Source organism: Mustela lutreola, chromosome 4, assembly GCF_030435805.1.
Source record: "Mustela lutreola isolate mMusLut2 chromosome 4, mMusLut2.pri, whole genome shotgun sequence".
Taxonomy (NCBI): Eukaryota; Metazoa; Chordata; class Mammalia; order Carnivora; family Mustelidae; genus Mustela; species Mustela lutreola.
In genome coordinates this window covers 190014324-190027779 of record NC_081293.1, presented here as the reverse complement: position 1 = coordinate 190027779, position 13456 = coordinate 190014324, and the positions used below count along the sequence as shown (strand labels likewise).

General features: G+C 43.8%; 1 protein-coding gene across 3 annotated transcripts in view; it reads left to right on the top strand.

Annotated features, from left to right (window-relative positions):
• Positions 1 to 13456, top strand: part of DENND11 (DENN domain containing 11) — a 55248-nt gene that overhangs the window by 7630 nt on the left and 34162 nt on the right. For all 3 annotated transcript variants that reach the window (XM_059172049.1, XM_059172050.1, XM_059172051.1), the window contains exons 2-3: positions 8067 to 8166; positions 9147 to 9305. In XM_059172049.1, the coding sequence (XP_059028032.1) occupies positions 8067 to 8166; positions 9147 to 9305 (259 nt within the window). The remainder of the gene's footprint in view (positions 1 to 8066; positions 8167 to 9146; positions 9306 to 13456) is intronic.

The following is a 13456-nucleotide window of genomic DNA, read 5'->3' as shown; positions in this document are numbered from 1 at the left end:
AGTACGTTCCAGGCATCGTAACATGTCATTTCTGAATACTTTAGGATAAATCTCCTGAGAATAAGGCCATATCCCTATATAACCACAATATCATTACCAACCCTAGGGTCATTAGTCTAGGTTAATTCATCCCTTAGTTTATTTTTTTAGTTAATGAATTTAATGGTTTTTTTTTTTTTTTTTTTTTAGACCAGTTTCAGGTTTACAGGAAAACTGAGAAGAAGGTAGGGAGAGCTCCTATGCTACCTTCCCATCTAGTTTCCCTATGTCACTAACATCTAGCATTCATGTGGGATGTTTGTTACAGTTGCTGAACCAGTATTGATACATTGTTAACTGGAGCCTGTAGTCTACATTAGGATTTATTCTTTGTGTGGTACATTCTATGGGTTTGAAAAAGGCTCAATGTTACGAATCCACTGTAACAGTATCATAGAGAAATAGTTTCACTGCCCTGAAAATCCTTAGAGCCCCACCTGTTCCTCCTTCCTTCTTCCTGATCTCTTTACTGTCTCCAGAATGTCGCAGAGCTGGCGTTGCATAGTAGTAGCCTTTTCAGACTGACTGCTTTCACTTAGCAATATGCACTTGCGTGGCCTTCATGTCTTTGTGGCTTGATCGCTCATCATTGCTGAATAGTGTTTTATTGTCTGGATGTCCCGCAGTTTGTTTATCCGCTCACCTGTTGAGGGACACCTTGGTTGCTTCCAGTTTGGGGCAGTTATAAATAAAGCTGCGGTAAACATTCACGTGCTGGCTTCCATGTGGATATAAGCTTTCACTCATCTGATAACTGAAGGAATGTGGTTGCTTGCTTGATCAAGAATATGGTAAGAATATGCTTAGATTTGTAAGAAACTGCCACACTGTCCTCCGAAGTGGTTGTATCATTCTGCATTCCCGCCGGCAACAAATGAGATTTTCCATTGCTCTATGTCCTTGTTAGCATTTGGTGTTTTCCATGTTTTGGATTTTGACCATTCTAATAGGTGTGTAGTAGAATCTTGTTTTGATTTGGAACTCCCTGATGACCTGTAATTTTGAGCCTGTTTTTCTTATACTCATTTGCCATCTGTATATCTTGTTTGGTGAGATCACTGTTCCAATCTCATGACCCTGAGATCAGAAGGCACATATATATATATATAGGGGTATGTATATATACATACACACATGTTGTTAAAGATTTTTTTGGTCCATTTTTTAAATTGGGTGTTTATATTGTCTCAGTGTGTTTTAGGAGATTTTTTTTTTTTTTAAGTTTTTATTTCTTTGACCGAGATCACAAGTAGGCAAAGAGGCAGGCAGAGAGAGATATGGGGAAGCAGTCTCCCTGCTAGGCAGAGAGTCGGATGTGGGGCTCAATCCTAGGACCCTGGGATCATGACCTGAGCCGAAGGCAGAACCTTTAACCCACTGAGCCACCCAGCTGCCCCATGTTTTAGGAAATCTTTGGCTATTTTGGATTTAAGCCTTTATCAGGCTTTAAATATTTGTAAATATAAAATATTTGTAAAATATTTTACTAATATATTTGTCACAAATATATATTTTACAAATATATTTGTAAAATATTTTATTACAAATATTATATTACAATACAAATATACAAATATTATATTACAAATATTTTATATTTGTAAAATATTTTAATAAATATTTTATATTTTACAAATACTTTACAAATATCTTATATTTGTAAAAATTTTTATAATTTTTAAAATTTTGTAAAAATTTGTAAAAATATTTTCCTCTCAGTATATGGCTTGTTCTTATTCTCTTAATAGTGTCTTCCACAGATCAGAAGTTTTTAATTTTAATGAAGTACAGCTTATCAATTTTTTCTTCATGGATTGTGCTCCTGGTGTCATATCTAAAAACTCAGAGCGCCTGGGTGGCTCTGTGGGTTGAGGCCTCTGCCTTTGGCTCAGGTCATGATCTCAGGTCCTGGGATTGAGCCCCACATCGGGCTCTCTGCTCAGGAGGGAGCCTGCTTCCTCCTCTCTCTCTGCCTGCCTCTCTGCCTCCTTGTGATCTCTGTCTGTCAAATAAATAAAAAAAATCTTTAAAACAAAAACAAAAACAGGGTCATTTAGATTATCTCCTGTGTTACGTTCCAGAAGTTTTATAATTTTTTATTTTGCAATTAGGTGTACTATTTGTACTCAATTTTTGTGAAAGTTATAAGGTCTGTGTCTCTGTGTCTAGTTTTTTTATTGTTGTTGTTGTTGTTGTTGTTTTTTGGCCTGTGAACATCCATTGTTAAAAGCGTACCTTTCTCCATTGTATTGCCTCTGCTTCTTTGGCAAAGATCAGCTGACTGTATTTGCATGAGTCTATTTCCGGACTCTGTATTCTGTTCCCTTGATCTGTTTATCTTGTCTAATTACCATCTTGATTACTATAGTTTTTTATACTAAGTCTTAGAATTGGGTAGTGTCATTCCTCTGACTTTTTCTTCAGTTGTGTTGACTATTTGGGGCCTTTGCCTTTCCATATAAACTTTAGGATTAATTTTTTTTAATACCCACAAATAACTTGTTAGGATTTTGGTTGAAATTGCATTGGATCTTTAGCATAAGGAAATGTGAAGTTTCCTATGGTCAGATTGTTATCCACTTCTAATTCAGCATTGTTCTCCATTTCTTCTTTTTTTTTTTAATTTTATTTATTTATTTGACAGAGATATCACAAGTAGGCAGAGAGAGAGGAGGAAGCAGGCTCTCTGCTGAGCGGAGAGCCCAATGTGGGGCTTGATCCCAGGCAGAGGCTTTAACCCACTGAGCCACCCAGGCGCCCATTGTTCTCCATTTCTAATTCCGCAAGCATCATATCAGAACAGACTGTATACAGGGATAACTATTTTTTTTTTTTTCCTGAGCCATTGGAAGTAAATGCAGACACAATACTTTACTCCTAAACTCTTGAGTATAAACCCTCTAGGAAGAAGGACATTTTCTTATATAACCACAGTATCCTTACCCTGAAGGTGATTAACATAAGCTCATCAATGAGCTTTAAAATATATATATATATATATGCTTGTCCACAATAAAGCTGTTTTTCTTTCTTTTATTATTGTTATTAAAACCCATCCTGTCCTGCGCTAAGCAGTATGCTGTGTTAGGATCTGAAGATAAACAAAGTTCCTGTCTTGAAGAAGTCCTGTCTCCCATGGAGAGACATCTTAGACAGTGATTCTGTAGATGAGGGTAAGGACCATAGTAGCTTCATCTGCTTTCCTCTCATTCAAGGAGTGTGTCTGCACTCCGGGGACCCGCGAGGCAGAGAGAACTGTGCCCAGAGCCATGTTGTGGAACTGGTGCCCATTTCATGATCCACTAGCTGCCCTGATGGAACTTTCCCCTGAGGGACTTGTATCCATCTAGAAGTTAAGAATGTCTCTCCCAGGATGTCCTTCCCTCTGCCTGAGTCTCTGGAGTTTCTGTGCAGTGAGGATTGGACAGGCACGGTGGAGCAAGGACAGTGGCACTGAGAACCAGGCTGCGGGGTGGGGGCTTTATTCTACAGGTCAGTGGTATTGAGTAACATGTGGAATTGGCCGTGAATCCTGGGGATCCAAATTAACAGCAGCTTCATCAAGACAGGAGCTGATTCCTCTGTCATGCGACAGGAGGTAGCTGGCCTGGGGCCGGCACACTGGCTCTGATCCATGGGCTCATCCGGGGACCTAGACTCATGATGGCTTGTCACCACATCTGCATCCCAGGTGCAGGATGGAGGAAGGGGAGCAGACCGGACGTGCCCTGTGAGGTATCTTGGCTACTAGACCCCTCACTTCTGTCCAGATCCCACTGGCTACAACCGACCTATGTAGCCTTACCTAGATGCAAGAAGGTACTGAGAAACAGTTGTCATTTGCAAGGCCACGTGCCTGGCTAAATAGAGGGTATTCTATTCCCTGTAAGAAAGGAAGAGTAGGTACTGAGGCCAACTTGCACCTCCTTGAATACTAGCATATTTTCTTAAAAAAAAAAAAAAAAAAAGCCTTCTATAAAATTAGTCCCTTAAGATGCTTCTTAAAAATAGGTTTATTGGTGGAAAAAAATGGAAACATTAAGGTCTCAGAAATTCACAATGCAGAGTAACCCATTAAAGCCTCTGAGAAGTTCTGCAGTAAAGAAATGTGTCTATCCTTGTTTAACCTAAGATAACTTGGCCGAAATCCCTTTTTTAAAAATTTGTTTTATTTTTCACAGAAGCCCTATTAGCATAAGCTTTGGAAAAATGCTGCTTTGGGGATGATTAAAGGTTTCTTAGTCTGCAATGATGTAGACATTTTTGCAGTAGTTCTACTCCTAGGGGTGTTGTCAACAGACATGTGCGCGTATTATGTCAGTCAAAGTCTAATCAAAGAAACAGAACCTCTAGGAGATGTCTGAAGGGATTTATTGCAAGAATTTGATCTTACCCAGTCGTGGGAGCTGGGTGGACAGTCTGTGTGAGGCTGCTGTCTTTCTGCCTAATGACGGAGCTTGAACTCTACTGGGTAGGCAGTTAGGGAAGAGAAGAGTGTGTATGGTTTGGAAGATGGAGAGAAGCTGGAACTCCCGAGGCCCAGGTCAGTCGGCCTCCAACTTTAATGATGTGGGTGTCCCGATGAAGCCGATGACCTTCATTATGGAACCAAACATGCACCTGGCTTAGGAGTCAGAGAAGGTGAGAGAGGACCCAGGGCAGGGTGGGTCCAGCACTCACAGGCTTGGCTGCACCTTGACCCTGCCCTCAATCGAGGTGGCCTGCAGATGAGTAACAGTGCACGTGAGGTGCCCGATGTTTCTGTACCAGCCGTCTGCGTGAATACAAGATGCCTACTGCTCCCCTTCTGCATCCCCTGTCTCCCCGGGAAACATACGAGGAAGGGAATTCTGAGCAACCTGAGCAGCCCGACACCTTACAAAGCCACCGCCCATGTATTCACCAGGTGATAAGCCTAGGAATTTTTATAGTGGTGTCTTTGTAATGGCTTTGGATTGGAAATAAGCTCAATGTGCACCAGCAGTTAAATAGCTACTGTGTTACATGCCAGAATGGAGGGAGAAATGAACAGACCATTGCTTTGTGTATCAACATGAATGAATCTTGCAAAAAAGTATTGTGCAAAAGAAGACACAAAAGAATACAAACTGTGATTGTATCCATGTACATTTTAAGACAGCCCAGCTAATTTACCATGTTAGAGGGCAAGATAATAGTTCCTGTGGAGAGGGGCTTCTGATGCACAGGTGATGTTCTTCTGCTTGATTGGGTGCTGGTTCCACAGTTCTGTGCCTGTGGGAAAATTCACTGAGCTGGTTTTGATTTGTGTGCGCTCCTGTACTTGCAGTAAAAAAGCTTATAGGTCAAATTAAAGTTTTAACAAGTTGCTGAGCAGTCACGGATCATTTCCTCCTCGAGTTGGAGGAAAGAGATGAAGTTAGTGTAAGGAGAGAAGGCAACAGGTCCGGGAAGAAGCAGGTTCTGTGAGAAAGGAAGACAGAGTCTACCTGAGGGGTATCACAGCTCTGTCCCAGGCTGTCCCTTCCTAGGCCAGCCATGTGCTGCCATCATGAAGGGTTAAGGCCGTGGACACAGAGGCCAAAGCAGGAGCTCACCAGCAGACTCACCTCCATGGCACGAGGGTAGGGACCATGATCTGGTATTTCTGGGGTCAGCCCCAGCCCTTTTTAGGTTCCCTGGGGGGTCCTGACGCACTCCACAGGCAAAGAGCCCCTGAACTCCAGAGACTGGAGACCTGGATGGTAAGGGGAAAGATGGGGATACTTTTATCCCCAAGTTCACCCCTCTTTCAGAGTGCACTGTGCTTTTTCTTGTCTTTAACCTGGACACACACAATATCATTCTAGCCTGTTTTATAAAATACTAATTCCCCTTTCCAGGCTTTTTGTTTTAGCTCACTGTTAGATTCATGATTCCTCTCTTGAAAGTAAACTATTTGAAAGCTCCGAGGCTGTGACTATGGGATTGGGTAACCCTCTGTGATGTCTGCCGTGTTTGGAGACTGGATCATCTGTCGGGAGATGGGACACACAGCGTCTCTGATGCTCCGAGCAGTGATCTGTAAGGCCTGTTGGCTGCATTCCTGATGGCAATTCTAATGCCTATGAAAGTTTGTTCTGAAATAAAAATCCCACGATCCCCGCCACCCCCGTTTACGCTCACAAGCCCACTGCCCACTCCTGGGCAGACAGACCATCCCAAGGCCTGCTGCTTCCGCTGCCCCCGCCCCTGCCCCCCCCACCTCTTCCCCACCCTTCTCTGCCTTTGGAGGGCTCATTTCACACTTTCTCTCGCACCTGGCCAAGGCTGGTCCATGAGGAACACCAAGACCTGTGCCAGGTGCTCAGAGCAGGAGGGAAGCCTCTGTCTTCAGGGAATTCGTATCCCTCTTGTACTGGATGCTCGGGAATTTATTTTTATTTTTTTCCCTTCATTGAAGTTGGGAATTACGTAGCTGGGAGCGATCTTACAGGTGAGTCAGCCTCCTCGCTTCCTGAATTGCCCTCCCGTTGCAATGAGGAAACCAAGGCTCCAAGAGGTTTTACCAAGGGTCAATAGCTTGTAGCAAAACCAAGCCTGGAAGCCAAGTCTCCCCTGGCCCAAGTGTGTGTTTACCTGCTACACCACCGTCCGCCACCAGGGGGCTGGTCTAGCCCCGTGCAGGGGGCGCCAGGCCAGGCCCCTTAACTCCTGACAGCCCCTTCAGGGTGCCCGCTCAGCTGGTTAGGGGTGACTAAGCACGTTTCCTTAATGTCTCGTTTCCTCATACGTAAATGGGAGAAAGTTGAAAATGTGATGATTACACAACTCTCCCTCTAATTGTGGGCTTTGAGTGAGTGTACTGTACCGTATGTGAATTGTATCTCAGTAAGGTTGTTAGGAGAAAATAAAAGTGAAATCTCACACGTAGCTTAGTATTCTATTTTGAAAATTTATGAATAGGCGAGAAAACAATAGTAAATATTCCGTAGTGTTCTGGGTAACAGTGTTAACCGTGCAGGTCTCTGATTGCCTCAGTCGGATGAACGCTCATGACCGCTTCGTTCTAAATCCCATGCTCTCCTCTGTCATGGCATTTATCCCCCGGAAGTGTAATCATTTGGGCTCCTTGTTTATCTCTGGACTCTAATCTCTTTGAGGTCACGGGCTATGTCTTACTTGACTTTGTAGCTCCAACATCTAGCTCAGTAGAAACTCAGTAATTAATGATGAGTGAATGGGCCCCAAGATTCTGGAAGCAAAGAACCAGTGGCTGAATCTAGGATGTGGGCCTAACCTGGGGAGAGAGGAGAAAGAGTTCAGGAAGGAAACCGCTACCTCGATCAGAGAGGCAGGGAAAGAACCAAAGTAGTAGTCTATCATGGGAATCAAGGGAAAAGAGGAAGGAAACTTTTTAAAAAGATTTTATTCATTTATTTGACAGACAGAGATCACAAGTAGGCAAAGAGGTCCATGCTCCCTGCTGAGCAGAGATCCTGATGCAGGGCTCAATCCCAGGACCCCAAGATCATGACCCAAGCCAAAGGCAGAGGCTTAACCCACTGAGCCACCCAGGCGCCCGAGGAAGAAATTTTTGAGGAACTCTCAAATGCTACAAAGAGGTCAATGAAAATGTGACTCAAAATACAGAGTTTTAGGTCTGTCAGTCAGTAGCTGTAGAAGGACAAGATGGAGCAAGATCTCGGGGGGTTACGGAAAGGAAAGGGGGAGAGGGTAAAAACACGCCCTTGGAGGTGAGGCTTTGAAAGGAAGGAGGTTCGGAAGTGATGAAGCAGAATGACATCACCAAAGACCGTATCCGTGCTAGAAGGGAGTCTGTGCCCATCCCAAGGCGGAGATGGAAGGCTTCTTCAAGGCCGGTCTCCTGGCACTTTGGAGTAACCGGGGGACTCTGCCAGCATGTGGGTGGCGGATGAGATGACCCACTTGAGTGTCTTGGTGGCCGAGTCAGCGGGCAGCTGGACAGCTGGACGCCCTCAGCTCCTGCACAAGGCCCTCTTCTTCGAATGACTTTCTTTTAACGTGGATCCTTCCTTCCCCCGCAGGAAACATGGTGGAATGGTGCTTACCCCAAGATATTGACCTTGAAGGTGTTGAGTTCAAGTCTATGGCCAGTGGGTCCCATAAAATTCAGTCTGACTTCATGTAAGTATTTCCGAATGTCAGTCTTCTGTGTACCGTTTCCTCTCCTCACAGCATGTCCCTTCAGAGTAAGGGCTCTCGTCAGAGAGGCTTCCAAGGGAGTGTGGAAAGGCCCTGCAAGTATAGGTGTAGTTTGTGTTTATATCCGTTGTCTAACAAGAAGGTCCCCAGCTTTCATTAGAGTCTCAGTGGGGTTCATGACCCCCGAACGTTAAGAACTATCAGACGTTCTCTCCCTTGTAGGAAAACACTAGACTTCTCTTGAGGTTTGGCTTTATTGAAAGAGTGGACTTTCAGTTCAGTGTGGGTTACCTCAAGACATTTATGTCCCCAGACTTGAAATTCCAGCTTGAAGTGAGGCCGGGTGGTAATCCTGTGTAATGTAGATCGGTGTGAGGAGGAGCAGACCGCTAGAACATCGGTAATGCAGAGCGAGGTAGCTTGAATCTTCTCATTGGGCTGCAACTCGGCTAGGAGCGTGAGAAAGGGGAAGGAGAAAGGGCCGGCTCTGGTCCTGTGCCCCGTTAAAAGTGTCAGGACTCAGGAAGTGAGAAAAAAAAAAATCAATGTGGTTTTTGCTCATAAAACAGTTCCCTTTCAGATGGTCCTGAAGAGGGATCATTGTTTTGGTTCCCTCTCATGGCATGAGCTGTGTTGCGAGAGAGGAGGAGGGATCTGTCCATGGTTGGGGTGTTGAGCAGCAGGCTTGCCAGAGGTCAAGTTCTGGCCCCCGCTGGATGACCGCTGGATGACCGTTGGTGCATCCACAATCTCCTTGCGCCTCAGTTGTCGCATCTCTGGGGTTGAGTGGCTTGGACCAGTGTTCCCCTGTGGTTCTAAAAACCATGTTCAGGCCGAACTTCGTCAGGTAGAGCCCTGGACACCATTACTTGTCTCCTTCGGGACTGCATCTCAAATTAGAACACAAAGCTGAACAAAATTTCTCTGATGGTGATCGACACTACACATTGGGTCCATTCTAGCTATTTCCGGAAGGGGCCCTTCTTCGGCTTGGCCTGCTTCGCCAACATGCCTGTGGAGAGTGAGCTGGAGCGTGGCGCCCGGATGAAGTCCGTGGGCATCCTGTCTCCGTCCTACACCCTGCTTTACCGGTACATGCACTTCCTGGAGAACCAGGTTCGGTACGTGGCTTGCACGCCTGTGTGGGGAGGCCAGAGGGACGTGCCACCTGCTGGGGGTGGGGGGGCGTGTGTGTGAGGAGCTCTCCGAGGGGAAGCCTGTGTGCCCACGCAGCAGATGGCCTTCCACGGACATCCATGGCCACATTTCATGCCTCAGAGGGGGGTCTTTCTGTCCTAAAGATCCTTCAAGCTTCAGGGAAAGCCAGATGGGTTTGCCTTCAGCTTGTGTTTTGTTTAATGACATAATCTGTTGACAGTTACCTGATCTTTGTTTACCCTAAACCACAGGAAATACCTGCTTGCCCCTGGTAGGCAGACAGACTCTATAAACTCTTCTTAAGCCTAATCCTTTATTATCTGGGGTTATTATTACCACTTGTGGTAAACAGAAAGAAATTTTTAACAGAAGCAGCAAAACCTTTCATGATTTTATACATTTTTTATTACTCTAATTTCATTTCAGTTTTTTTTTTTTAATTTTATTTATTTATTTGACAGAGATCACAGGCAGGCAGAGAGGCAGGCAGAGAGAGTGGAAGGGAAGCAGGCTCCCTGCTGAGCAGAGATCCCAATGCGGGGCTAGATCCAAGGACTATGAGATCATGACCTGAGCTGAAGGCAGAGGCTTTAACCCACTGAGCCACCCAGGCGCCCCTCATTTCAGATTTTAACAGAGAAATCTATTCCTAATCTCTGAAGCATTATTAAAATTTTGGCACATTTGTCTCTTTTCTGGTATATATGTATGTATACTTATAAAAATTATATACTTAGCACCAGACTCTACATATGTTTTTATACCTGTGTTTTAAAATTTATCATCTTAATTTTCTTATATAATAATCTTTCTTGGTCATCTTTGAAAGAACATGAAATTTGTTGTTTATGGGGAAAAGCTTATTTTTTAAAATATATATAAAAGTACAAATGATTTTTTTAAAAAAATTCTAAATTTTAACACCAAGTTATCCATTATGAATATTCAGTGAATGCCAGTCTAAAAGAGAAATAGTTTTACAAAAATAGGATTAATGCTTTACAAGGATTTAATTTCATCACATAGCGGGCTGGTTTGAAGTCCATTGAATTTAATCTTCCTTATAGAGTTCAGAGGAAAAGAATAGTGGAACTGAAGGAATTCTCAAACGTCCAGTGGATGTTTGGTTGTTTTCCTTTTTTGTTTTTTGCAATGATTTACATTATTTCTTGAAAGATTCCTTCAAAGTTAAGGAAAAAGATTATGAAAACCACAAAGATAGTGTGTCATTCCTATTTTTGTTGAGAAATAACATATATATTCTCAGCATAAGCGTCACTGGTGGTTTTCAGTGTCTCGACTGTGGACGTCGTCGGCCATCTTGTCTACCGCCTCTCAGCTCCTCTGCCCTAGTTCACATCTCAATTCTTACATATGGTGAGACTTAGTCTATATTTAGTTCGTCAGTCCTGCTTCCCACTGTTCTCAGTCTCGGTTTCATGTGTACCACCATGGCCATGGCTTGGCTGTGGCTTGCCCTGTTCCCCAGCCCCTGACTGGATTTGTTCTTGGCTGGTTGGGTTTTATCATCAAGTCCATCAGGTGCTTTATTCTGTCCCCCATGAGAGGATCATGGGTGCTGCCTTCCTTGAGGTCTTGAGCCCTTAATCACATGTGTCTGTCACCTTTCCTCTGGATGGGTAGAAGGTACGGGGATCGTTCCTCCTTCCTCTCAGGATGCTGTAAATATTGCTGTTCTGTCTTCTGATACTCGTTGTCTGGAAGTCTCTGATTTCTAGATCCATATAGATTCTTAACTTGTGAAGTGTCTGAACTTTCTTTCCAGGGATGGTTTGTCCCTTCTGATCTAGAGATATGCCTTTTATTTTTAATTTCAGGAACTTTCCACCTGTAAGAAAATATTCAAGTTTTCCATTGCATTTTTTTTCCTTCTTTTATGCACCGGTTAGGCATATGTTTTCTCTGCCTCAACCTCTGTATTTATCATTTTGATGATTATTTTAATAACTCTGTAATGCTAGTTGTTCCATAAGTTTTCTTGATTGTTCCCTATGGGTTGAGCACTTAGCATGTTTCTAATTTTTTTTTTTTTAATTGCTCCTCTACACTCTGGAGCTGTGGAGAACACCTTCATTTAGATCTCTTTTTCTGTTTTTTGAAATACTTCCTCAGTTTTGTGTCTCAGAAGTAAGATTATGGAGTTAAAAAAAAATTTTATTGGGATCCTGACACTTTTTAAACAATTATTATTCCTTTTGAAAAAACTAATTTCCCCAAGTAGACAATATTTTCTCATGGCTCAACTGTTAAAAATTAGAAAATGGCATTATTATCAGTTAGGGTCCTAGCTAAATGGCAGTACCAGGGGCCTCAAAATACAGTGGTTCAAATAAGGTAGAAGACTCTTTCTGATGTGATAGTCTGTGGTAGGCAGGTGCTCAAGGTGGAAGCCTGCTGTTCCCTACAGTTGTTTAGGGACCCACACTTCTTTGCTCAGATTGTTCTATCGTATCCTAAGAGTAGTGTTTGTATTCTAAGACGTTTGTATTCAAAGCTGCTCACCACTACTGTTTGCATCTATCCCGAGGGAGGAGGGAAAGCCCCTGGAAATTGCATCATCTTTCTCACTCACCGTTGTCAACTTCTCCATCAAAAGACACACCTCACAAGAAAGGAGACTGGAATAGGTAGTCTCTAGGTTGGTGACCTTGTGACCAGCTAAAAATCTGGTGATACTGTTGCAGACAGGAAAAAGGGACAGATGGACTTTGGGGCAAAATTAGCAGCCCCTGCCTCAGTTTGCCCTTTTTACTAGTCAAGTATCCATGGGCACTTCTTCCCACATGTAGAGGATATTCCCCACATCCCACGTGAGCCCTCACAGAGGCTCCTCCATTTAACACTTCTAGTCTAAAATCCAGGATTTCCGTGTGGCATAAGGCCTATCATTAGATCAGCACATGGTTTCTCATACCCTGAAAACCTACGAAAGAGTAGACAAGCCCATTCACTCCCCACCTCCCAAATGTAATATAAAAAGTGGAATGTGGGGGGTGCCTGGGTGGCACAGTTGGTTAAGCGTCCAACTTGGTTTCCGCTCCAGTCATGATCTCAGGGTCGAGAGATTGAGCCCCACATCTCACTCTCTGCTCAGCCGGAATCTGCTTAAGACTCTCTCTTCCTCTGCTCCTTTCCCCGGCTCACACTTGCACATACTCATGCACTCTCTCTCGCTCTCAAATAAAGAAATAAATCTTTGCAGGGGATAAAAAGGTAGACCGTACCGATTCCATTTGGAAAAAGGAAGGATGAGAACTCCAAGCCGCTCTTAGTCCCTAATGATAATGAAATTCTGCTGGGCAGGGCTTGCAAAGCCTTCTTGTCCTGGCAGGGCAGTGTGTTCCTTGCTGAAACCCTGGTTCTGTTATTGACAGCCTCCTTTCCCATTTTCCTCCATGGCTCCTGGCTTTGCCTTCTAGGAGGTTCTTTGTCCATTTTCCACTGTAACCACTTCTGAAGCAGGCATGCTCTCCAACGTGATCTTCTTGAGGCTGCATAGCTGGAGAACACATTTCCCACTGGTGTACGTCTGTGCGTGTAAGGGTTTCTTTAAAGATGGAGAAGTCACAGGCTTTTATAGACAAGGCAAGTGACAATACAGATCCCTCAAAAACTAAATAGTCTTCTGGTCTGTTTGCTTCCAGTCCATTCCAGATAAAAGTATCCACTGCCGAAGATTTCTTTGGGGTCTTAGTTTTAAATCCCTGGACGACATACTAGTTACTGGTGTCTGTGCTTGGCGTCTCCATCTTTCCTCATTTTTTTTTTTTTAAGATTTTATTTATTTTTTTTGACAGAGATCACAAGTAGGCAGAGAGGCAGGCAGAGAGAGAGGAGGAAGCAGGCTCCCCGCTGAGGAAAGAGCCCGATGCGGGGCTCGATCCCAGGACCCCGGGATCATGACCTGAGCAAGGCAGAGGCTTTAACCCACTGAGCCACCCAGGTGCCTCCATCTTTCCTCATTTTAATGGCAGCTGCCTTGAGGCCGCACCTGAAATCTGATCTTTGCAAATGGGCGTGACTCCTGTGACTCTACTCCTAACTAGAGACTTCCACAGAAGCTTTGAAAGAAAAAAAAAAATTTTTTTTTTTA